Below are 22,717 nucleotides of genomic sequence, written 5' to 3' on the forward strand. Positions count from 1 at the left end.
GTATAGAAACACCTTTCAACTTGAGCAGAGGTGATTCGCTTCTACTATGACTGGAAGCTGCAGTTGTGATTATAATGTCAGATTTTCACGTCTCCTTCTAAAATTGATGCCACAACAATGTCGAGCCAACCACCTTTTTTGTTTCGTGGATAATTTAGCTCCGGTTAAAAATTTTGGTTCCTCCGTGCCCCAGTGAGTGAAGGCATGGTGGAGCATTGAGTTAGATGCAATAGTGTAGTTTCAGGGTTGATTCCTGGTCTTTGTGATGTTAGCTAGTCTTCGTCGCATAGCAGTGGATTTTTGCAAGTGGTTCATTCATTATTCAGGGGAAAACTCAAGCAGTTTGAGTCGTCAGAGCTGCTGAAATGCATGTTGGTTGTATTTTGCTCAACTGATGAGCGTTTATGATATGTTTACCTGAGGCTGAGGAGTTTTAAAAGTGGTCTGATAAAGTAAATTCTTTGCTTTGACCAAGTAACTTGATGAATTAAATGGTACTTTTTAGTAGTCATCGAAATTAGGTATCTGGAGTTTTCCAGCTTTTTTTTAAACCCTCGCTCATAATTCAAAATATTCTGCTCCTATAGGCTTAAGATTTAATTTTGCATGCTTTAGAGAATAGGGAAGCAGTGTGGTTCACTTGATCCTATGGGAATTTAACTAAACATCCTTTGAGACGTAGCCAGTTTGGATGTGAGGATTATTAAGTGTGGCAGTGCATTCCTTTAATTCTGAACTGCTCCTCTGATTTTTTACTCTGACCTCAAACATTACCTGATCTTCTTTCCACTCAATGTGCAGCATGATCAAAGGAGAAAAAATAGTTTTGATTAATTTCTCCATGCTTTCTTTTATTTGCCCCACCCCCCAAAAAAAACTATAAACCACGCATTGTCTCAATCTTGATATAATAAATCCATACTGTCCAAATATAGAGGAAATAGTGATGAAACCCATGTTCTTACCTCCAGCTGTTCTAAAAAGATACCTCCATGCAGCTGTTAATACACCGACCTGTTATCTTGTGTTGTTCTGATTAGCATCTGTTTTGTTCTGTCTGACATCTTCCCTCAGTTTTCATTACTTGGCTTCCTGATCTATTGCAGTTAATTAGAACTGTTTGCTTACCTGTAAAACCGACTCGTCCTTACACAATGCCAACAATACTTAATGAGAAACAAAATGACTTAAAGATTTTAAAGTATTTTCTCTTCAAAAATTGACAAGCAAATTATGAATATGCACATCAGATCCTTTTGATTTTGGATTTGAAAAGTGAGCAAACTGTTTCTGGCCAGTAAATACCATCCATCATTCTATATTTAATCCCTGTCACTACAGTTTGACTTGGCCGGAATCCAGATGAAAGCATCTGTATGAGAGCATTTTACGCAGTGGGCTGCTGCACTCGAGCTCACTGCTCAGCTGGAATGTGTTCAGAGACGCTGAAGATATCATGTGATGGACAAACCTTCTTGAGGTGAAATTACTATTGTTCTTCCTGAGGGTCACATTGATCTCTACTGCTGAGATCGGTGTGTTGCTCAACGAATGCTGCAGTAAAGAAGCAGCATGTAAGTGACTCTGCTGCTAATGGTCCCTGCTGCCTTCAGGCACTAATCTTCTCATAGGTGCATTGCCATAACAACAGCCCCAGTTGGGACAAAACATTGTTCGTAAGGCCCATGTTTATGTTGTTTAAGGGATGGTGGTAAACCAGTAGATTTGTTTGCTCCTTTGAACAATCTGCTTTTCCTCTATCGTTCATGCTCTTAAAGTATGAAAAGTGAATCAGCGCATGTTGTACCTGGAAGTGAAGAGAACCTAATCCCATATATGTCTGGAGGAAATGGGAGTGGCTTGACCTGATCTGGCTGTGTGATTGTAAGGATATCAAGAAACTGGTGTTTTAAATCTGTGATGGGTGAAATTTGGAGTTTCTGATTTTTTTCAACAAACTATTGAAATTACCTGAAAACAATTGCCCTGATTAGGCATTTAAGAGAAGTATGTTGTCTTGAAATCATCAGAACAAGGTGGATGGCTGGCACAGTTTATTTGGAAGAAAAATCAGTACGTTCTAGGCCAGTAACTATTATGAAGAGAATTGCCTAATTTATCTTGTGTGAGAAGAAACGATAATTAGAGGTGACCTGATACCAAACGTACTGCTGAGAGGAAATTTACCATTCATATGTGTTGCATATTCTTTTAGCGAAGCCAGAAAGCACTCCAATGTAGTGATTTGTTTTTCTTTTGCAAGTGGATGGAGTACCTCAAGTTTGCAGCCCTGCATTGTGGAAACCAGCAAACTGTTTGACAAACAAGATTTTCAGGAGCAATTAAGTCTTGAAGATTTGTGCAATCCTGGAGATCCATAAAAAGACTGACGAGACACCCCCCTCCTTTCAGTGCATGATTTGAAAATTGTGACAAATATTTGGTCTTGCTATTGGTGTTCAGCAGAGGGGAAAGGTGGGATCGCCTTTTCTCCTAGACTGTCCTAGCATCATGATCTGGGGATGTTCTGTTAAATGGCTGCGTAGTTGCCTAATGTAAGTACAGTATCATATTGATTTCCTAATCTGCTTCTGAGCTAAATATGAAAATACTGGATGGGTGTAACATAATAGGTATTCTAACATGGACTTTAAAAGAAAAGCCTTATAAGGAAAAAATTCCCAAAGGTTTATTTCTTTATCACTTTGACTCCAACCTGGTGACATTTCCTTGTTACTTGGTGGTATGTTGGACAGTAACCTCTTAACATAGCATTAGCAGTGACATTTAAACTCACTGCAAGATGATGTGCTTGAGAACAATGCATATTTTTGTTTTGGTTTTCCTCTACCCCACACTGATCCAGATGATCACAAGAGTGTGTCCTTGTTTTTCACAGGCCCAGCATAAAGGTGTGGTGGTTCACAGGCACATTCTAACTGGAAAACATACAAAGATCAAAACTTGTAACTTCAAGCATGCACACATATGTGCATCATGTATAATTAGTGTATAAGCTTACTAATTGGTGAAAGATTACCAGCATTTAGTCAATTTGGAAGTAACAATTAGTTAAACTTCATCTGTGTATGTAGCATATTGAATTGTCAAGTTTGATTTCACATGAGATGCTGTATCTTCTGATCGCATATCCTTTTCCTGATTCTCTCCTACTGCCTAGAGGAGGAGCTCAGTGGGTTGGGAATTTAAGTGATGCCCTTCCATCTCATATGGTTTCTTATGCTTGATTAAGTTTTACTATATGTAGTGGGTGAAAAAGTTGCTCCATATCCTTTTCTGTTTCACATCTATTGACAAACTTGTCACACAAAATCTGAGGGATGTTTTGTTTCATAGTTTTTAAACATTTAATAAAAACATTCATGTTATGTCAACATTTTTTCTGTGCTGAATTCAGATTCTTCTCTTTGCTTTTGAGTTGTGCAAAACAAAAATTCCACTCTTTCAAAATATTTAAACTTTAAATATGTACATTGAAAAACTATGCCCAAACTTTATGTTGTCTCAGTGATACATGTTTAAAGATGCAATGATTGGATGACATGACATCTCTTGAAGCACCGAAATCGAAGATTTTCAAGTGAGCAAGAAAACCATCAAATTCCTTGAGCATTGTAGGTAGAAGTAAATTATTTGTATCTCGCATAAACTGTGCTCCTTATTGAAAGATTTTTTATGTCATATAGGATTTTACAGTACAGAAAGAGGCCATACTAGCCATCATTTCTGTACCACCTCCTGAAAGAGAGAGAGCACTTATTATCTTGTTGTTTTTTATGTTCTCCATGTGCTGTGAAAGTCTTGCATCATAAAAGTATCAGGTGAAATAAAACTAGAACAACAGTTTTCCATAATGTCTTCCCCAAGGCAGTTCTATTTTTGGAATCCATGGAGGTGCATATTTTTGTGAGCAATTTATTATGAATTTTTTTAATGTAGTCTTTGTATCTGAGGGAAATTTTGAAGCAATGGGAGCTTTTGTACTATTGTACATTAAACATGAGTGGCTGACGACTTGAGCAAGATTGTAGAAACAGGCTTGCAGCATCTTGATATTGAGCACATGTGTTTTGCATATATGCTATAATGTTCATTTCCTGATTGATTTGCAAGTGCCCTGGCAACTCTTTTTCTCACTTGTTGAAGCCTTGCATTTGTTTAACAGTCTACTCTCCACATCTGTTCCACTGTGGCGTTAGTGGTTCAAAGTTTAAAGTTGGGGTCCTGTTGATTTTAGTGTTGAGACATTGTAGCAGATTTTGGAGTTAGGCAGGGAATTAATGGTTTTCAAGCACTTGGATTTAGATTAGATTAGATTAGATTAGATTACTTACAGTGTGGAAACAGGCCCTTCGGCCCAACGAGTCCACACCGCCCCGCCGAAGCGCAACCCACCCATACCCCTACATCTACCCCTTACCTAACACTACGGGCAATTTAGCATGGCCAATTCACCTGACCTGCACATCTTTGGACTGTGGGAGGAAACCGGAGCACCCGGAGGAAACCCACGCAGACACGGGGAGAACGTGCAAACTCCACACAGTCAGTCGCCTGAGGCAGGAATTGAACCCGGGTCTCTGGCGCTGTGAGGCAGCAGTGCTAACTACTGTGCCAGTTTTGATTATTTTATTTAAAGAGAGTTTGTGTAGCTGAAGAATGGGCATATTCGTTTTGAATGCAACATCATGAGAAGCAAGCTTGATTTCTCTGCTGAGTTCCAAATCTCAGTCCTGTTTCTGGGGGAATTACAGGCAGGCAGGTTTGTACTTATTATGAAGAATAATCAAAGAGGAAAAAAAAACGTCTTTGCCTCTTTCAGGTTCTTAGTAGCAACTCACTCAGACCATTGTCGATACAAGCCAGAGGGAGGCAGCAAGTCAGACATATTATCTGAGCAGTGAATAGTTAAGTTAGGTAGAAGATCTAAAATATTGAAGATTAATTATTTTAAGGTGAAAACAAAAAATGCTGGAGATTACAACGGATCAGGCAGTATCCATGGAGAGAAAGCAAGCTAACATTTGGAATCTAGATGACTCTTTATCAGTCATGTATTTAAAGGTCATTTATTAGGGAGAAAATTCAGTATGTCGTCAATTTTAATTCTGAAATGTCATTGTCTTGAGTTTTCAACTGTTCTATTTATACGAATACCTGAGGTTAACAACCATTGAATATGTCTACTGTTGTGCTGAATTGGTTGATTAGTCTGGAAAGATTTTGCCATTATTCCTGCTACTAGTCTTTTTTTCTATAAATCCTGTGGCTAAATGTTGACTGAGATCAGGTTTGGTTTGGCTATGATTTTCTTGCTGCTGCCAGCTGAACAACTTGTCATTGGTCACTATCTTGGCTGATGCTCTGTATGACAGTGGGATGAGACACTGAAAGGCTATTGATGTCAACTTTGGTTCTGTGCCTTGAAAATAAACTGTACTAGAGCAAAGATTGTTGCTTTTGTGCTCTAATATTTGACAGGAGATATTAAAAAATCTGCACACTTGAAGTAATTTTGGGAGAGAGCCTTTTCCATTTTTCTGAACAGAACAGCAAATGTAGTTAAGTTATGATGAGGATGCTGTTGATATCTTTGACCTGATAGTGATGTTCAAACCCTGGATAAATTCCTATTATAATGATGCAGCTTAACCCTTCTTGTCTATGCTGTATTGAACTGTTTGCTGGAATTGTCAACATAAAGCTAGCAACTCCGTTCCAAATGTAATTCATTGGTCCAGACCTTCTTGAGAAGTGATAAAATGACACATAATTGCAAATTATCTCTTACTCCCTCTTTCGCTAGTGTTAGGTGTTCATCCTAGGTAAGATTAAACTGCAGCTCCCCATAACCATTGATGGATAATAGATGAGGAGAGAAAAGATCTATGAGCTTGTGCATGAAATAATCTTGTATGCAATTACTTGTTGTACAGCTACAAATATAATCCATAATTCTGTTCATGCTTATTGTAGTTGCTTCTATTTTGTACAACAAGCTTCAGCACCCTAATGTTTTGACTTTTATTTCTCAGCAATGTATTATTCTTGTTGTTTTCAGGTCCCGTGCTTTACCAAAATTGAAAGAATCTCGTTCCCATGAATCATTGCTGAGTCCTGGAAGTGCGGTTGAATCTTTGGAATTAAATATGGAGCAAGATGTTTTCGTTAAACCTTTGCACAGTAGTATCCTTGGGCAAGACTTCTGCTTTGAGGTACTGTATCGTTATCTAACAGGGCTCAATAAGAAGAGTAACTATTTAGAGTCATCGAGCCATAGAGATGTTCAGCATGGAAACAGACCCTCTGATCCAACTTGTCCGTGTCAATGCGATATCCTGAATTAACCAAGTCTCATTTGCCACCATTTTGCCCATATCCTTCTCAACTCTTTCTATTCATGTGCACAATGAAGTGCCTTTTAATTGTTGTAATTGTGCCAGCCTCCTCCTTCACCTCAACTTACTCATTTCATACATTGCACCACCCTTTGCCTGAAAAGATTGCTCCTCTTTAGCCACAACATGACCTCCCAACTCCTATACGCAGTGCACTAACCAATAAAGCAAACATATTCACTACCTTGTCCACCTGCAACTCCACTTTCAAGGAACTATGAACCAGCACTCAAGGTCTCTTTGTTCAGCAATGCTCCCCAGGACATTGCCCTGATTTGCCCTCCCAAAATGTAACATCTCATACTTATCTAAATTAAACTCTGCCACTCTTTGGCTCATTTACCAGTCTTTTTATGGGGCTGACCAAATATCTCAGAATTAAGGCAGCAGAGACCAGTGTATTCAGGCCATAGTTGCATCATGAAATGCTATGAGGCAGCATAGCCACAGCAAGTACACATGATTCATATTTCCCACAGTTACTAGTTTCATTCATTTTGTAATCCACGAGTAGTCACTAAGTATTCTGTAAAAGTCATAAGTAATATTTTAAATCACATCAGGCTTTAGAGGATAAGATCAGTGAGACAAACTATTCTGACAAGACGATCCAATGGAGCTACTTATAGGAGCTGTAGTATAAAGTACCATTGGAATATAGACTTACGGTTAGGTTCTTTTTCACAGGGAGGAATAGCAAGTGAGGTTTAGAGTTATTCTGCTGCTCTTGCCTGCCTCTTGTTGGCTACTTTCTGAGCTGCATTGAGAGAGGCTACATGAAAGTTTTGCACACAGTCACAGCAAGATTGTTTTGTAGCAGTTAAAAATTTTGATAGCTAAGTGTGAACTGTAGAATGTGCAGCAAACAAACACATTTAAATATATATTTTACATATGCATTGTTTTTTGTTCTTTTGTTTGTGATTTCCCATCTCTGAATCATACCCTAGAAATGAATTGATTTCTGACAATAACCAGCCTTCTCCAAAATCGATAATCACTGACTTCAACTTCACAAATATCAGTAACATACTCTGAGCAGGAATTCATCTTGTACCCTTCTGTGGCACACATCATTCAAATGGAAATATCGGTTACACACTAGATTCTAGCTGGCAAGTATATTTAACATATACAGTTATGTGTAAGAATTCTGATTCCCTCTTTCTGATATCCTAAGAGATACTTGAAATCAAACAGCAGAACAGTTAGCTATGCAGATTGACTGCTGGGTCCAGCCGCAGTGTAGGTTTACTTCACAGCTTGATTCACTTCCCATGTCGTCACTGCCTTTGTCTGACTTCCTCCTTTTTGATTTTTTTCTCCCCCAAAGTTTGAATACAATGCAACAGCTTATAAAACAGTAATTGCTGCTCCTAGAGTTCGAGGGAATCAGCTCCAGCACTGAAAGTAGCTCAAACAAAGAGCAGGTCTTACAACCATAATTTTTTCCTGTCTTCCATCACACATTACCCAAAATCTGGGTAATCTGTGGACAAGAATACGGAAGGTAAAGAACATGGAGAAATGAACAGCAATATCTTGAAAAATGTCCATATTACAGAGGAGGAAGTGCAGGACAGCTTAAAACGAGTAAAGGTGTATAAACCCCTGGGACCTGATCAGGTGTACCTGAAAACTCTGTGGCAAGCTAGGGAAGTGATTGCTGGACCCCTTGCTGAGATATTTAGATCATCGACAGCCAATGATGAGATGCCAAAAGATGGAGGTTGGCTAACATGGTGCCACTATTTAAGAAGGATGGTAAGGAAAAGCCAGAGATCTGTAGACTGGCGAGAGTGACATTGGTGGTGGGGAAGTTGTTGGAGGCAACCCTGAGGAACAGGATTTACATGTATTTGGAAAGGCAAGGACTGATTAGGGATAGTCAAAATGGCTTTGTGCATGGGAAATCATGTATTACTAACTTGAATGAATTTTTTGACGAAGTAACAAAGAGAATTGATGAGGGCAGAGCAGTGGACATGATCTATATAGACTTCAGTAAGGCGTTCAACAAGGTTCCCCATGGTAGATTGGTTAGCAAGATTAGATCTCATGGACTAGAGGGAGAACTAGCTATTTGGATACAGAACTGGCTCAAAGGTAGAAGACGGAACATGGTGGTGAAGGGTTGCTTTTCAGACTGGAGGCCTGCGAGCAGCGGTGTGCCACTAGGATCGGTGCTGGGTCCATTACTTTTCATCATTTATATAAATGATTTGGATGTGAACGTAGGAGATATAGTTAGTAAGTTTGCAGATGACACCAAAATTGGAGCTGTAGTGGACAGCGAAGAGGGTTACCTCCGATAACAACAGGATCTGGACCAGATGGGCCAATGGGCCAATAAGTGGCAGATGAAGTTGAATTTAGATAAATGTCAGGTGCTGCATTTTGGAAGAGCAAATCAGGGCAGGACTTACACACTTAATGGTAAGGTCCTGGGGGTGTTACTGAACAAAGAGTGCAGGCTCATAGTTTCTTGCAAGTGGAGTCACAGATAGATAGGATAGTGAAGAAGGTGTTTGGTTTGCTTTCTGTTATTGGTCAGACTATTGAGTATAGGAGTTGGGAGGTCATGTTGAGTTTGTACAGGACATTGGCTAGGCCACTGTTGAAATTCTGCACGCAAATCTGCTTTCCCTCCTATCAGAAGGATGTTGTGAAACTTGGAAGGGTTCAGAAAAGATTTACAGGGATGCTGCCAGGGTTCAAGAGTTTGAGCCAGAGGAAAAGGCTGAATAGGCTGGGGCTATTTTCCTTGGAGCATCAGAGGCTGAGGGGTGACCTTATAGAGGTTTACAAAATCATTAGAGATATGGTTAGGGTAAATAGCCAAATTCCCTGGGGTGGGGAGTCCCAAATGAGAGGGCATAGGTTGAAGGTGAACAGGGGAAAGATTTAAAAGGGACATGGGGGCAGCTATTTCACGTAGAGGGTGGTGTGTGTGGAATGATCTGCTAGAGGGAGTGGTGGAGGCAGTTTCAATTACAACATTAAAAAGGTATCTAGAGGGATATTGGCCAAATGTTGGCAAATGGGACTAGATTTATTTAGGAAATCTGGTCGACAAGAATGAATTGAATTGAAGAGTCTGTCTCCGTACTGTCTTTCTCTATGACTCTATGTCCATATGCGATGGCAGCAATACCTTATCAAATTGCAAGTTTTTTAAACCTTTCACCCTGAAATATTGTCCTATTTAAGGTCTCCCTTTTGTACAATTCTTTCCCTAGTTATCCTCTTCCCCTTGATATGCATAGACTTGGCGATCTCTGTAATCTTTCCTGCCAGTTTTGTTCCTGTTCCTGCTTTGCTCTCCTAATGGCTTTTTAAAGTTCTCCCTTATACTTTTGCTCCTCCATTAGGACCTCAGTTGATTTGCTTGCTTTGTACCTGTTAAAAGCCTGTTTTATTTCCTCCTTATCCTGTCCTGAATGTTCCTAGACTTTCGGGATTCTCTAGGCTTGTTGCTCCTAGATTTCACCTGAAAAGGAACAGGTTGGGGCTGTACTGTTCTCAATTCTGTTTTTAATGATCCCCTCACTGTTCTGCTGTGAATTTACCCAGATGTAGCTGTTCCCAGTTTACTTTGGCCAAATCCTGTCTTACTTTAATAAGTTTGCCTTCTCACAATCCAAAGCCTTTTTTGCAAACTATTCTTTTCCCTTTCAAGAAGAAACTTAAAATATGTGGTGTTTGTAGTTGTTATCATGAAAATGCTCTCCCACTGCTATCTTGAGCACCAGCCTGGATTTGTTGTACAGAATTAGGTCCAGCACTGCACTGCCTTGTCAGACCTTCTACATGTTGATATAAGAAGCTCTCCTGAATACATTTCAAGAAATCTATCCCCTTCAAACCCTTTACATCATGACCATTTCAATTAGTATTGGAGCAGTTGAAATCTCCTAATATAGTTGCCTTTTTATTTTAACACCTCAGTGAAATGTCTATGTATCTGCTCCTTGATTGCACGCTGACTGGCGGTTTGTAATGCACTCCGAGCAGTCTGGCTGCCTCATTTTTAATTCTAAACTCTAGTCATAATCCAATTGAAATGTATTCACGATGCTATTTTATAAAGAACAAATTCATGCTTTTTTTTCACTTGGGAAAATACACAGATTCAATTTTGTTCTTTCATGTGATGTGCTAGGCTGTGCCAGCATGTGTTACCCATCCCTAATTGCCCTTGAGAAGATGAACAGCTACTGCTTTGACCTCCTTCGTTTCAAGTAGGTGTATTGCAATGCTTTCAGAAAGGATTTTGATCCAGTGATAGTGAAAGGACAGCAATGGTGTTTGGCTTGGAAGTGAATTTGCAGGTACTTAAGCTACCATGCTTCATCTATCCTGTCTTCCTGGGTGCTAAAGGTCATGGGTCAGAAGGTGTTGTCAAAGGAGATTTGCTGAGTTCTTGTAAAGCTTCTTACTGATCTTGCAGGTCAACATTGCTGTCACTGAGAGTTGGTGGTGGACGGATTGGCCATTGAAGATGGGGGTGCCACTAAAGCGGCTGTTTTGCCTTGGATGATGTTAATGTTATGAAGCGTTGGAGCTGCATTGCTGTGTGGTAGATGGAGTTTAATCTGGACAAGTGTGAGGTTTTGCATTTTGGGAGGTCAAGTGCAAGAGGAACGTATACAGTAACTGGCAGGATCTTTAGGCGCATTGATAAACAGAGGGATCTTGGGGTTCAAGTCCATCGCTCCCTAAAAGTAGTAAAATAAGTGGATAAGGTAGTAAAGAAGGCAAAAGGCATGCTTGTCTTCATTGGTGGGGCACTGGGTATAAAAGTTGGCAAGTCATGTTACAGGTCTACAAGACTTCATTTAGGCCACATTTAGACTATTGAATGCAGTACTGGTTGCGACACTACAAGAAGAATGTGGAGGTGTTGGAGGTGGTGCAATAGATGCCTGTAAAGTGTATTAGCTGTGATGAGAAGTTGAAAAACTTGGATGGTTTTCGCTAGAGCATTGGAAATTGAAGGATGATCTGATAGAACTACCTAAAATTATGACAGGCTTGTTTAAGGTTGACAGAGGAAGTCTTTTTCTTATGGTGGAAATGTCAAATACTGGGAATAGAGGTTTCCAGTGAGAGGGGAAAGCATGTTAAAGAAGCTGTGAAAGACAAGACACTGGTGGTAGGTGCCTGGAACATGCTGCTAGAGAAGGTGATCGAAGCAGATTCATAACAACATTTAAGAGGCATTTAGACTCAGGAAAACCCACGTAGGTGGGATTAATTTAGAATAACATCATTGTTGGCACAGACATGGTGGGCCGAAGACCCTGTTGCTGTACTGTATTGTTCCATGTAGTATCCAAGAAATTGCAGAGTGTTACACCACATTCCTGAAATGCGCCTTGCAGTTAATGGACTGGTTTTGTGGGTTACTCACTGCAGACTTTCCAGTCTGATCCATTCTGTCCACTGCATTTGTGTGGCTGGTCCAGTATAATTCTAGTCTGCCATGTACACCCAAGATATTATTAGTTGTGTTGATAATGCCAGTGAATGCCAAGAAATGACAGTTAGATTCTCTCATGTTGAAGATGGTAATTGGCACTTGAGTGATGTTAATATAATTTGCCACTTATCATTTCAAACTTTAATGTTGTCTGGGTCTTGCGGCATACGGAAACAAACTGCTTCAGTATCTGAGGATTTGCAAATAATACTGAGCATTTGATTTAATTTATTTTGGTCACATGTACAGAGATGCTGTAAAAAGTATTGTATTGCATGTTAACCAGACAAATCATACCTTACATAAGTACATCAGGTTAATGGAATAGAATGCAGAATGTAGTGTTACAACTACAGAGAATGATTAACTCTAATATATGAAAGGGCTGTTCATAAATCTGATAACAGCGGGAAAGAAGCTGTTCTTCAATCTGTTGGTATGCATTTTCAAAGTTTTTTTGTCTTCAGCCTGATGGAAGATGGTGGAAGAGAGTATAACTGGGGTGGGAGGGATATTTGGTTATGTGCACCCGCAATGCTTTCAGACATGAGTGGGTAATTATTGACAATGTTGAATAGATTCCTCTGTTTTGTTGTATTGGAACAGCTTGGCAATGTGTATGGCTAATTCTAATGTGCAAATCTCCAGTACCACTGCTGGAATGTTGCAAGGGCCCATACCTTTTGTGGTGTCCAGTTCCCTCAGCTGATTCTTGATGGTGCATGGAATGAAGTGAATTTGTTGTATTCAGGAGCTCGGGCTGAGGCTGAAGTATCTACATGAATTTTACATTTAAAAAGAGCTGTTGAAATTGATGGCTAAAAATTTCAAGACCTCCTGAAGTAGAATGCAATCAAAAACAATAAAGAGCAATTCATGAGAGAAATGGTTTTGCTGTTGGTAAGGCTGATGTCTCTTTATGTGCATCTGCTTATTCTAATATTCATCAACAGTGAACTCATGCTTGAGCTTGCGCTCTCTCTCTCTCTCTCTCTCCAGCTTGGTTATAACAACAGAAATTCAACTCAGTACCTTAAGAGTCCTTCAGTTAACAAAAGATTTCAAGTGTTGTTTTACCACCACCCAGAATGTAAATTAAATTGTACTAAAAGAGATGACTTCTCTTCAGTTCGAAACCGCTTGAATTGAGAATCACCTCAAGAACCTATTCACCACTATAATTAGTTAATGACCTGATCACATGGTAGTTCTTAGGAAAGCAGCATTTTTTTTACTAATCAGATCCTATTTCTTTAAGGGCCCACTAGCATAAGGGTTGTTTCCTCAAAATCACATAAACTTTGGTATAGTCCTTATGAAGTGAAAAATCCAAACTGTTTGTGCAATTTGTATTGTTGAAATCTGACTAAATCAAGAAGGAAATTCTGTTCAAGACTTTCTGACTGAGCATTGTACTCAGTACCCCTGAAATAGATTTTTTTAATTACTCAAATGAATTATCCTAATATGTAGTTCTCTTTTTTTTAAGAGCATGATGAGATCTTAATGCATTGTGTGCAGCATTGGTTGATAGAAATCCAAGTTGTGTTGCATTGCCTTTCCTCCCAGAGGGGTTGACTGAGGCCTTGACCTTTCATGTTTCATTTCATGGATTCAGAGTACTCAAAAGATTGGTACACAACAGAAGTTGTTCTGCTCACCAAATAGGATGAAAAATAAACTGCCCCTGGGGAGGAAGGATGAGAGTTACACAGACATGAGTAGAAAGATGAATTAAAAATTAAATGCAGAAATAGAAAATTTAGAAAGCACAAACAGAAGGTCAAGGTGTGTAAAATAAAGCAAGAATACTGAGAGGAAACTAGCAGGAAGGTGCAGAGATATCGCATCTGATCTAACAGCTGCAGGATGTTCAGAGGTAGACATTAAATTGTCCTCTTAGAACTGGGAGTGGTCACACAGCTGTTTGTTCATCATGCTGCCTGTAAGCAGACACATGTTAAATCTAAAAACATAACATGAATGCTATGAATCAGTTTAGGTTGAATATAAGGAACGTGAACATGTCCTTTTTAGGCCTTTCTTGTTTGCTATTCAGAAAAGCAATTTTTATTTTTATTTGACCGCTACTTTGACTATAATTTTAACAAACGAGTACTGGCACAAATTATCTAACAGAGTAATTGCCTTTTCAGAATTAGACATATTACCTCCCAGACTATAGATCATCCATTTTAAACCATTAAATATATTGAGTGCATGAACAAATGGATGTAGAATTTACATGCAGTTTGTTTCTAGAGCAACTAATTTAATTAGTTCGCAAATTCTGAAGTAGGTTCAACAATTTGCACTTTCTATTTGTTTTTCCTTGATTGAAGTTGAAACTTGCTTGAAATTTCCCCCTCCACTCCCGCCTTCCTTTACCTTGGCTGGGCCTATTCTCTCATTGACCAGTTTCTCCTTTTAACTTTAAAAGATACAACCATAGCGAATGAAATGGCACCTTGTGGTACCTGTCACTTCGTTGAGATTGTGAAACATACCTTGTTGCAGTCCTACTTGGGAACCCATCCCATAACTGTTTTTCCGGTACTTCTTTGCATTCATGCCGTTTCCTGTATTCATTCAAAACTGGACTACTGATCGATTTTGCTTCCAATTATATTTTCTCTCAACTTCATCTGTCCATCTCTGACCTATCCCTGTGATCTTTGTTGATTTCTCTGTCTCCACTTCTGTGGGATAGAACATTTACCATTATTCATTAAAAACTCACTGATTCCAACTACCTTGACTACAATTCCATACAGTCTTTCCTATAAGGACACCACTCCATTCTTCCAGTTTTATATCACCAACACATCTGTTATGATGATGATCTGTTCACGAACTATGATATGGTTCCCATTGTTCTCACTTTTCACTAGTCTCCGTATTCAGAGGATCATCCTCCATCATTTCTGCTACCTCTAACATGATGTCACCAGCAAATATTCCTCTTCTGCACCGCTGCATTCCAGAGAGACTGTTACCTCGGTGACACAATGGTCACTCCTCTATCACCCCCAACACCTCATTCTCCCTCTCAATATTTTCACTGATGATGCAACACTTGTTTTTTTTATTGTTCAAGACCCCAAACACTACTTCAAAGTGAAGTAGTTATTGACTTGCAGTGTAGCCTAATGTATTGGCTGTTCACAATTCAATGAGCTCTGTATTAGAGAGACCAAACACACGCTGGCTTGACTGGCTTGCAGAATACGTCCACTTAGTTGGCAAGCATCATCACGAACCTTCCAGTCAGTCACTGATTCAATATCCTGTTTTGTATCATGCTCATATTTGTGTTCTAGGCCTGCTGCAGTGTTCCAGTGAAGTCAGCTGCAAGATGGACAATTAACACTTCATTTCTGCCTGAGGCACTTTACAGCCTTCTGGGCTTACAGTAGTGTTGAACAACTTCAGAGGATGAACTATGTCCTCCATCTTGATACCCCCAACATCCTGTTTGCATTATTTTGTTTTCATCGCAGTTGATATATATTCTGTTAAGATTGATGGATCTTCTCTTCTCTGCAACCAATACCCCTCCCTTTTTGCTTCTATTCTCTGGCACTTTTCCCTGGTCTGTCTTTTCTCTGCATTTTTCCACAGTGTTAATCCCATCACAAAACTGCACCACCAATTCCTACTCCCCCCACCCAGGCGCCACTTAAGTTCTGAAGAAGCCATATTGGACTCGTATGTTAACTCTGCTTCTCTCTCCACAGTACACACAATTGCTGCTGTTTGCTGGTTGTCCAAAGTTAGAAAATGAGTGTAAATGGCTCGAAAATAAAAACATTAAAAATCAAGGAAGGCATTCAGTTGGCTTCCTTTTATTGTTAAGTGATACCAACAGAACTAGCTGTTAATTCTTCTCTCTTTACTTTTAAATAATATGGTTTATTCATGGTAATAGCAGCATTTCCTAAGTAAAGCAAAGTGTCTGTCAAATAGAGAAATCAAATAACTGCTCCAACCTGTCAAAAGTGCTAATTGTGCTATGTGAGAACTATAGGTGTTTCTTGCATCCTAGAATCACATATATGTGAAACTTGAGCAATAGCTGACTTCACTGCAGTATATCTGTGAAGATGAGAGCTTTGTAGTTAGAATGTTCTTCATGTGGTCACTTCACAACTTAGAGTATACAGGGAGAGGAACTGGGTGACCATCAGACAGTCGAAAAGAAATAGGCAGGTAGTGCTGGAATTCTGACAAGTACATTCCACTCTGCAACTAGTATTCAGTCTAAATACTGATGAATGCAGTGATTCATCTGGCCAGACCCAAGTCCATAGCTCAGCTGTTCTGGGGAGAAGACTATAAGCAATAGTAATAGAAGATTTGTTAGGGGAATAGTTGGCTGCAGAGGTGAATGCAGGATTATGTGTTGTGTCCTGGTACAAAAAAACTAGTTTATCACTGGCTAAAGAGAACACTGAAGGGCTGGTGAACAACCATCAGCCATGTGAGGGTCAATGATATAAGCAGATAGAGCTCTGTGGCTCAGAAGGGAAGTGGGGGGGGGGAATAGAAAAGTGCTTGCGGTAGGGCACTCAGTAGTTAGAGGAACGGACAGGAGATTCTGTGATCGCTAACAGGGCTCCCAGAAGGTATGTTGCCTCCCAGGTGCCAGGGATCAGGGTGTCCCTGTTCGAGTATATAGGGTTCTGAAAGGAGAGGGTGAGCAGCCAAAAGTCATGGTGCACATTTGCACCAATGACATAGCTAGGAAAAGGGATGAGGATCTAAAAAGTGATTTCAGGGAGTTAAGTTAGAAGCTAAAAAGCAGGACCACCAGAGTAGTAATCTCAGGATTACTACCGGTGCCATGTACTAGTGAGATGAGGAACAGGGAGCGAGTCCACCTAAACACGTGGCAAAAGGGCTGGTGCAGGAGGGAGGGCTTCAGCTACGTAGATTATTTGGGGTACCTTCTGGGGAAAGTGGGACCTGTATATGAAGGACAGGTTGCACCTAAACTAGAGGAACACCAATATCCTGGGTGGGGGATTTGCTGGAGCACTTTGGGAAGGTTCAAACTAGTTTGTCAGGGGGATGGAAACCAGACTAGAGATCAGAGGAGAGGGAAATTGTTGAATGGGCAGAAATAGAATGCAGAGAGACTGTCAGGAAGGAATCACAGTTGATAGGGCAAAGCGATGGGTTAAAGTATGTCTCTTTGAATGCAAGGTGTGTCAGGAATAAAAGTGATGAACTTAGAGCATGGATCAGTACTTGGAACTACAATGTTGTAGCCATAACAGAGACATGGATTTCACAGGAGCTGGATGTTCCAGAGTTAGATATTTTAAAAAGAACAGGGAGGAGGGCTAAAAGAGGATGGGGTGAGGTATTGTTAATTAGAGAGTGCATCACAGCTGCAGAAAAGGAGGCTGTTGAGGAGGGTTTGTCTACTGAGTCCGATTGGACAGAAGGCAGTAACAGGAAAGGAGCAGTCACTTTATTGGGTGTTTCCTATAGACACCCCAATAGCAGCAGTGAGATGGAAGAACAGATTGGACAGTAGATCTTGGAAAGGTGCAGGTGTGACAGAGTTGTTGTTATGGGTGACTTCAACTTCCCAATATTGATTGGATCCTCCTCAGAGTAGATGGTCTGGATGGATTTTTGTCAGAAGGATTCCTGACTCACTATGTAGATAGGCTGACTAGAGGGGAGGCCATATTGGATTTGGTGCCAGGCCAGGTGTCAGCTCTCTCAGTGGGAGAGCATTTTCCGTGACAGTGACCACAATTGCCTAACCTTTACCAGAGCCATGGAGACAGATAGGAACAGACAGTATGGGAGGCTAATTAATCGGGGGAGGGGAAATTATACTGCTATTAGACAGGAGCTGTGGAGTATAAGTTGGGACCAGTTGTTCTATGGGAAATGCACAACAGAAATGTATAAGGAGCACTTGTTGCGAGTGTAAGATAACTTTGTCCCATAGAGACAGGCAAGGAATTGTAAGGTGAAAGAGCCTTCGATGACAAGAGAAGAGGAACTTCTCATCAAGGGAGCGTCGAAGGCTGAGCAGTGACCTCATAGAGTTTTATAAAATCATGAGGGGCATGGATAGAATACGTAGACAAAGTCTTTTCACTAGGATGGGGGAGTCCAGAACTAGAGGGCATAGGTAAGGGTGAGAGAGGAATGATATAAAAGGGACCCAAGGGGTGAATGCGGAGGGTGTTGCATGTATGGAATGAGCTGCCAGAGGAAGTGATGGAGGCTGGTACAATTACAGCATTTAAAAGGCATCTGGATGAATATATGAACAGGAAGAGTTTAGGGGGAAACCAGCCACAAATGGGACTAGATTAGGTTGGGATATCTGGTCATAGTCATAGAGATGTACAGCAGGAAACCAGACCCTTCAGTCCAACTCATCCATGCTGACTGGATATTTTCAACCCAATTTCGTCCCACCTGCCAGCACCCAACCCATATCCGTCCAAACCCTTCCTATTCATATACCCATCCAAATGCCTCTTAAATGTTGCAATTGTACTAGCCTCCACCACTTCCTTTGGCAGCTCATTCCATACATGTACCACCCTCTGTGTGAAAAGCTGCCCTTCAGGTCTCTTATATCTTTCTCCTCTCACCCTAAACCTGTGCCCTCTTGTTCTGGACTGCCCCACCCCAGGGAAAGGACTTTGTCTATTTATCCTATCCATGTCCCTCATGATTTTATAAACCTCTATAAAGCCACCCCTCAGCCTTTGATGCTCCAGGGAAAACAGCCCCAGCCTATTCAATCTCTCTCTTTAGCTGAAATTCTGTCAATATCCTTGTAAATCTTTTCTGAACCGTTCCAAGTTTCACAACATCCTTCTGATAGGAAGGAGACCAGATTTGCACGCAATATTCCAAAAGTGGCTGAACCAATGTCTTGTACAGCCGTAACGTGACTGCCCAACTCCTGTACTCAATACTCTGACCAATCAAGGAGAGCATACCAAACACCACCTTCGCTATCCTATCTACTTGCGACTCCACTTTCAAGGAGCTATGAACCTGCACTGCAAGGTCTCTTTGTTCAGCAACACTTCCCAGGATCTTACCATTAAGTGTATAAGTCCTGCTAAGATTTGCTTTCCCAAAATGCAGCACCTCACATTTATCTGAATTAAACTCCATCTGCCACTTCTCAGCCCATTGGCCCATCTGGTCCAGATCCTGTTGTAATCTGAGGTAACCCTCCTCGCTGTCCACTACACCTCCAATTTTGGTGTCATCTGCAAACTTACTAACTATACCTGTTATGCTCATATCCAAATCATTTATATAAATGATAGAAAGTAGTGGACCCAGCACCAATCCTTGTCGCACTCCACTGGTCACATGACCCCAGACTGAAAGACAACTCTCCACCACCACCTTTGAGCCAGTTCTGTATCCAAATGGCTAGTTCTCCCTGTATTCCATGTGATCTAACCTTGCTAACCAGTCTTCCACGGGGAACCTTGTTGAACACCTTACTGAAGTCCATATAGATCACATCAACTGTTCTGCCCTCATAATTCTCTTCATTACTTCTTCCAAAAACTCAATCAAGTTTGTGAGGCATGATTTCCCGCGCACAAAGCCATGTTGACTATCCCTAATCAGTCCTTGCCTTTACAAAACATGTGCATCCTGTCCCTCAGGATTCCCTCCAGCAACTTGCCCACCACCGACATCAGGCTCACTGATCTGTAGTTCCCTGGCTTGTCCTTACCACCCTTCTGAAACAGTGGCACCATGTTAGCCAACCCCCAGTCTTCCGGCACCTCACCTGTGACTATCGATGATGCAAGGGGCCCAGCAATCACTTCCCTAATCCTTCCACACCAAGGCTTTTCCATGCCCTTTCGTAGCATTCCATTTTTGAGTTCTTTCCTAGCTACCCTGTAATCCTTTAAAGCCAAATCCTTGCTTCCTCACCCTTAAGTAAACTTGCTTCTTCCTCTTAGAGTCATAGAGATGTCCACCATGGAAATAGATCCTTTGGTGCAACTCTTCATGCAGACCAGAATAATAGGGTGGTTATTAAGTGTGTACAAGAAAATTTTCTGATTCAATATGTGGATGTACCTACAAGAGAAGGTGCAGAGCTTCACTTAATCTTGGGAAATAAGGCAGGGCAGGTGACTGAGGTGTCAGTGGGGAAGCACTTTGCGGCCAGCGACCATAGTTCTATTCGTTTTAAAATAGTGATGGAAAAGGATGGACAAGATCTGAGGGGTCAGATTTTAACTTTCCAAACATAGACTGGGATTACCATAGTGTTAAGGGTTTAGATGGAGACGGCTGGAAAATGGGAAGCCTTCAGAAATGAGGTAATGAAAGTCCAGAGACAGTATATTCCTGTTAGGGTGAAAGGAAAGGCTGGTACTTATACAGAATGCTGATTGGGTCCTGGTGATTTATCCACCTTCATAAGTTTCAAGACATCCAGCACTTCCTCCTCTGTAATATGGACATTTTTCATGATGTCACCATCTATTTCCCTACAGTCTATATCTTCCATGTCCTTTTCCACAGTAAACACTGATGTAAAATACTCATTTAGTATCTTCCCCATCTCCTGCAGTTCCACACAAAGGCCGCCATGCTGATCTTTGAGAGGCCCTATTCTCTCCCTCATTACTCTTTTGTCCTATACCTGACATATGCTTCCTTTTTCTTCACCAAACCCTCAATTTCTCTAGTCATCCAGCATTCCCTACAGATACCAGCCTTTCCTTTCAGCCTAACAGGAATATATTGTCTCTGGACTCTCCTTATCTCATTTTGTAGGCTTCCCATTTTCCAGCCATCTCTTTAGCTGTGAACATCTGCACCCAGTCAGCTTTTGAAAGTTCTTGCCTAATACCATCAAAATTAGTCTTTCAGTTTAGAACTTCAATTGTTAGATCTGATCTGTCCTTTTTCATCACTATTTTAAAACTAATAGAATTATGGTCGCTGGCCCCAAAGTGCTCCCCCACTGACACTTCAGTCACCTGCCCAGCCTTATTTCCAAGATTAAGGCAAGCTTTGCACCTTCTCGAGTAGGTAATCCACATATTGAATCAGAAAATTTTCTTGTACACACTTAATAAATTCTTCTCCATCTAAACCCTTAATACTATGGCTGTCCAGTCTATGTTTGGAAAGTTAAAATCTCCTACCATAACCACCCTGTTATTCTGGTTAGCATGGACAAGTTGGTCCAAAGGTTCTGTTTCTGCGCTGTACGTCTTTATGACTCTAAGAGGAAGAAGGAAGTTTACTTAAGGTTAAGGAAGCAAGGACCTGGCACAGCGTTAGAGGATTACAGGGTAGCTAGGAAAGAACTCGAGGCACGGAAAAGCCTTGGTGGGGAAGAATTAGGGAAAACCCAAAGGCGTTCTACACTTACGTGAGGAATAAGAGAATGATCAAAGAAAGGGTAGGCTCGATCAGGGATAGTGGAGGGAACTTGTGTCTCGAATCTGATGAGATTTTGCTTCAGGATTCACGAGAAAGAGAGACTTTGTTGATAGTGAGAACACTGTGGACCAGGTTAATAGGCTTGAACAGATTGATATTAAGAAAGTGGATGTACTTGAAATTCTGGGAAGCATCAAGGTAGATAAGTCCCCAGGACCGGACCAGATAAATCCAAGGTTACTAGGGGAAGCGAAGAATGAATTTGCACCTCTAGCGAAGATCTTCGCATCCTCATTCTCCATGGGAGTAGTACCGGATGATTGGAGGGAGGGTGAGTGTTGTTCCTCTGTTCAAGCAATGGAATAGGGAAATCCCTGGGAATTACAGACCAGTCAGTCTTACATCTGTGGTATGCAAGGTACCAGAAAGGATTCTGAGAGATAGGATTTATGACCATTTGGAAGAACATAGTTTGATTAAAGATAGTCAGCATGGCTTTGTGAGGGGCAGGTCATGCCTCACAAGCCTTATTGATTTCTTTGAGGACGTGATGAGACAAGTTGACGAAGGTTGAGCAGTGGATGTGGTATATACGGATTTCAGTAATGCATTTGATAACGTTCCCCATGGTAGACTCATTCAGAAAGTTAGGAGGTATGTGATATAGGGAAATTCGGCTGTCGATACAGAATTGGCTGGCCAAAAGACAACAGCGAGTGGTAATGGATGGAAAGTATTCTGCATGGAGGTTGGTGACAGTAGTGTCCCAGAGGGATCCGTTGTTGGGCCTCTGCTCTTTGTAGTTTTTGTAAATGACTTGGATGAAGAAGTGGAAGGGTGGGTTCATAAGTTTGCCAGTGATACAAAGGTAGATGGTGTTGAGATTATGTCAAGGGCTGTTGCAGCCTATAACAAGACATTGACAGGATGCAGAGCTGGGCTGAGAAGTGGCAAATGGAGTTCAACTTAGATAAATGTGAAGTGATTCATTTTAGAAGGTTAAATTTGAATGCTGAATACAGGATTAAAGACAGAATTCTTGGCAGTGTGGAGGAACAGCGGGATCTCAGGCTCAAAGTTTTTTCAGATTAGTTTCGTTAGATCCCTCAAAGTTGCCATCCAAGTTGGTAGGGTTGTTCGGAAGGTGTATGGTGTTTTGGCTTTTATTTATAAGGGAACTGAGTTTAAGAGCTGTGAGGTTTTGCTGCAGCTCTATAAAACAGTGGTTCGACCACACTTGGAATATTGTGTCCAGTTCTGGTAATCTCATTATAGGTAGGATGTAGATGCTTCAGAGAGGGTGCAAAGCAGATTTACCAGGATGCTGCCTGGCTTGGAGGGCTTGCCTTATGAAGAGAGGTTGAGTGAGCTTAGAGCTTTTCACATGGGAGAGAAGAAT

The 22,717-nt window shown here is 40.9% G+C and overlaps 1 protein-coding gene across 12 annotated transcripts in view; it reads left to right on the forward strand.

The window, feature by feature from the left end:
- The window catches only part of rasal2 (RAS protein activator like 2), a 413,768-nt gene that overhangs the window by 323,518 nt on the left and 67,533 nt on the right, over positions 1-22,717 (forward strand). For all 12 annotated transcript variants that reach the window (XM_072573467.1, XM_072573469.1, XM_072573463.1 and 9 more), the window contains one exon: positions 6,083-6,236. In XM_072573467.1, coding sequence (XP_072429568.1) covers positions 6,083-6,236 — 154 coding nt within the window. The remainder of the gene's footprint in view (positions 1-6,082; positions 6,237-22,717) is intronic.

The sequence above is a fragment of the Chiloscyllium punctatum genome, chromosome 7, assembly GCF_047496795.1.
Source record: "Chiloscyllium punctatum isolate Juve2018m chromosome 7, sChiPun1.3, whole genome shotgun sequence".
In the NCBI taxonomy this organism is placed as follows: domain Eukaryota; kingdom Metazoa; phylum Chordata; class Chondrichthyes; order Orectolobiformes; family Hemiscylliidae; genus Chiloscyllium; species Chiloscyllium punctatum.